Below are 3,863 nucleotides of genomic sequence, written 5' to 3'. Positions count from 1 at the left end.
ATAAGAATGTGGTCTAGTGATTGTGGTCCAAGTTGCCCGAAGCTAGGGACTTTTTCATTTAATTCTGTTTTTGTCCCCACTCTGTTTTGTTTTGTTTTGATATCCCCAGCATCTATAAATGTGTCATTTGACATTTTAGCTAGATCTGGTTTTGTTAAGCTCCTGTATGGGCATGGATACATCATGTTTATTGGATACATGGATATATTAACTTCAGAGTCTGATTTATGGGAATCCCTACAAGCCAATGAAAAGAAACTGCCTCCATCTCATAGTTTTGTGGGTTATGAGGACAGCTGGAAATGACTGTAGATGACTAATTCATAGACAGGGAAACACTATGACTAATCACTCTTGTGCAGATGACCCACAGAGATGCTGGCGTTCCTTACACTTTAGTCAGTAGCGTGCTCAAAGCCATTCAGATGACCAAAACATAGGGAAATATCAAAGAAGGCAACTAAACTTATTGGTAAATGGGTCAGTGAAATGACGCTCATTTATCTGGATCTGAATTTAAATGTATTTTTATAAATTTGGGAACATGAAGTCAGAAATAAAAGGATGGCATCTTGATATCATGAAGAAAAAAGGTGAAAAGAAAGAATGAATTTCTTGAAAGCAAAACTTGAATAGTTCGTCGAAAACTTATTTAAGTTTGCTTGAAATGTTCTCATCCTCAGGCCATCCAATGTGTAGATGAGTTTGTTTCTTCATCAGAACAGATTTGGAGAAATGTAGCATTACATCACTTGCTCACCAATGGATCCTCTGCAGTGAATGGGTGCCGTCAGAGTGAGAGTCCAAACAGGTTTCTTCATCAGAACAGATTTGGAGAAATGTAGCATTACATCACTTGCTCACCAATGGATCCTCTGCAGTGAATGGGTGCCGTCAGAGTGAGAGTCCAAACAGCTGATGAGCAAGTGATGTAATGCTACATTTCTCCAAATCTGTTCTGATGAAGAAGCAAACTCATCTACACATTGGATGGCCTGAGGGTGAGTACATTTTAAACAATTTTTCATTTTTGGTTGAACTATTCCTTTAAATATTTTTCCATAATCTTTAATTAATATTTCTTAGAAAAAAAGGTAATAAAGACGTTAATTTAAAATATTTGCACGCAAAAAAGAAAGACAGGAAGTGATGGTGTCAAGGTGTGGATAATTTGTTCTTATCCATTATTCATGAATCAAAAAAGTGAAACATGATACCATCCTATGAGTAAATGATGAAAGACAACACATTTGTCCTTCTTCAGCCTTTATTTTCCATGTTGCTCAGTGGAAATTATGCATAAATACACATAAACACTGTCAAACATGTTAATGACTTGATGCCACCTTGGTAAACGGCTAAAAGTCCAGTACAAAGACAGGCACATGTATTTCCAGAGACTAATCTGTAACAAATGTACAAATATTTGAATTACAAAAAGGCAGCTGAACTGGTTTGGAGGGTATAAAATTGTAGTAGATAGATATAAATAAAACCCAAGATGTTGCCCGAGTCTGATGACGATTATGCATTCAAGGTGTTTGTCAAATGATGCTTGTTTTTGGAAGTGTGGCTGATGTGGCACATCGAGACTGGGCTCTTGCATTAGCTTCCTCCTCCATTCATGCATCTAGAAACTCATCTAAATGGGACAACATGTAGACTAGAGGAGGTGTGATTATGCAGAGAGTGTGTTACATTCAGGGCCAACAGAAATACAAAAAAATTCAAAAACAAATAACGTGATATCCAAACAAGCACATAGTAAATACATCATGCATACAAAATCAAAGGCTGTGTCACGGTTCACCTAGAGGGCTGATTGGGGTTTCAATGTCTTTCGGTGTTATATTTTTCAGTAGGGCTTTGTCAGCCATTACCATCCAAGATAAAGAGACAGATGAGCAAAATCCTGGATATGATCAGCTGAGAAATAATACTAGACCAAGTTATGAAAACATCGGTGTCCTCAATGATCCCAAATTTTAAAATGTGCGTTTATAGGTCACTCTAAAGCTCCAATGGTACATCAAGTGCGGCTCCATGCAGTGTAGAGATATTACATTTCATTTATTTTATTTTTTTACGACTGAGGAATCACTCATAATTCCACTTCTTTTCACTTCACAGCCACAAATATTTAAGACGGCTTATTTGAATTACATCTAAAGACTGTCGTTTGTGAAAACACAATGAAACATTTGTTTTAAAAATACATTAGTACTCACTTTAAGGCATTTAAGTACAAACTGGCATCTCTCTCTCTCGCGCGCGCAAACAATCATTCACGCAATCACTCGCACGCTGTGCTAAGAAAACAAACTAGGGACTACATGACTCCCAGTTGCCCTACGTGACCAAGCATATGATTACATCATCTATTTAGTAGCAATGTGCGACTAGGTCTGTACTAAAAAGGACAGATACAACCATTTTACTGAGAATGGTGATCGCGTGTTGAACGCTTGTTCTGGATTAATATGTGTGGTTTACGAGAAGGTATCAAACTTAAGGGTTGAGGTACCTTCTTTTTCTGCAGATATGCGTCCTTACATGAGGATTTACCATAGTTCATTTTATTCCCATGGCTCAAATTGTTTCACCACAGTAACAGAGTTAAAGTAACAATGTAGTTTACACGACGGCCAGGCTGAACCGGGATGTGCTGGCCTGTGGTGAGTTGGCGATCGGTAGTGTCTGAGGGATGCTGGGATGTCATCTCCGAATCATATCCTGCCTATCTCGTGGTCCTTCTCCTCGAGCAGATGAATGAGCTGACCGAAACTCTCCTTCACCACGTCCATGTTGTCCACCGTGCTGCCCTCCAGAATCCAGCTCTTGCCTCGTGCCAGAGGTTCCAGCTCAAAGTATTTCTTTATCTGTGTGATGAAAGAAAGCTTAGTTTGGTGGAGACATCTTACACTAATTTAAGAGTTTTAATCCAGTTTAATTCTGATGGGTCGAGAACCACATGAACAAACCAATGCTAAATGCAAAACAGAGTGCAAATTTAGAAAATAGATTTAATGGAATAATAAAATGCCAAATATTTTGTTGTTGATGTCAAAGGTGGTTGACAATTAAACTTAAATGTAAATGCAATGGTTACTTGGTAGAAGCTAGTTAAATTAGACAGATGCCAACATGGATAGGTTCTGTGATGTCCTTGAAAACCATGAACCGAACTACACAAAATATGACTCAGATTACATGAAACACTAGGGGTGCATCATATATTGGTGCAGTTATTGACCAATATTTAGGATTTTTTTAAACTAACTCTCACTTTAATAACACCATTTAACCTTTAGCAAAATTAATATCCACCTTCATACTGATGCCTAAATTCACTTGTAGACTGATTTTACTTTTTAGTGTTTTATATTTTTTTTTAGTTTAGACAAAACTTATCAGTTATCGATCATAACATGACAATAATTATCAATTAAGCAAGAATTTTAATATCAGTGCACCCAGCTTTGTAACAAGCACAATGTGCAATGTAGTAAATTATTGGCTGCTGTGAATATGAAACTATATAGATATTAAAATTGTCAATATTGCTGGTTCTACACTGTTTATAGTATTTGAAAAAACCTATAATGTTTCCTATAATTTTTGGTTTTGGATCACCATGTGATGTCCAATGTAAAATCAGTTCTGTTATGACAACTCTCGGAGGGATTGGCATGGTAAAGTACATGACAATGTTAATGTATTTAGTCTTGGCGGAATAGATCTGCTACGCTGCTGCGGCAGAGCAAGTACCGAGACTTGCTACTGCCAATACATCCACAACTGTGAGCATGTAAGAAATATTGCTGCTGCAAATATAACATACATGAAATAACCCCCATATAGCG

The 3,863-nt window shown here is 37.2% G+C and overlaps 1 protein-coding gene across 2 annotated transcripts in view; it reads right to left on the bottom strand.

Moving 5' to 3' along the window:
• Positions 1-1,257: 1,257 nt before the first annotated feature.
• Positions 1,258-3,863, bottom strand: part of LOC107685141 (ADP-ribosylation factor-like protein 15) — a 42,602-nt gene continuing 39,996 nt past the window's right edge. For both annotated transcript variants that reach the window (XM_016481654.1, XM_016481655.1), the window contains exon 5: positions 1,258-2,879. In XM_016481654.1, the coding sequence (XP_016337140.1) occupies positions 2,727-2,879 (153 nt within the window). In that variant the 3' untranslated portion in view covers positions 1,258-2,726. The remainder of the gene's footprint in view (positions 2,880-3,863) is intronic.

The sequence above is a fragment of the Sinocyclocheilus anshuiensis genome, unplaced genomic scaffold (assembly GCF_001515605.1).
Source record: "Sinocyclocheilus anshuiensis isolate Anshui unplaced genomic scaffold, SAMN03320099.WGS_v1.1 scaffold914, whole genome shotgun sequence".
In the NCBI taxonomy this organism is placed as follows: domain Eukaryota; kingdom Metazoa; phylum Chordata; class Actinopteri; order Cypriniformes; family Cyprinidae; genus Sinocyclocheilus; species Sinocyclocheilus anshuiensis.
Note: the sequence above shows the minus strand (reverse complement) of the source record. Positions and strands in the feature narration are given on the sequence as shown.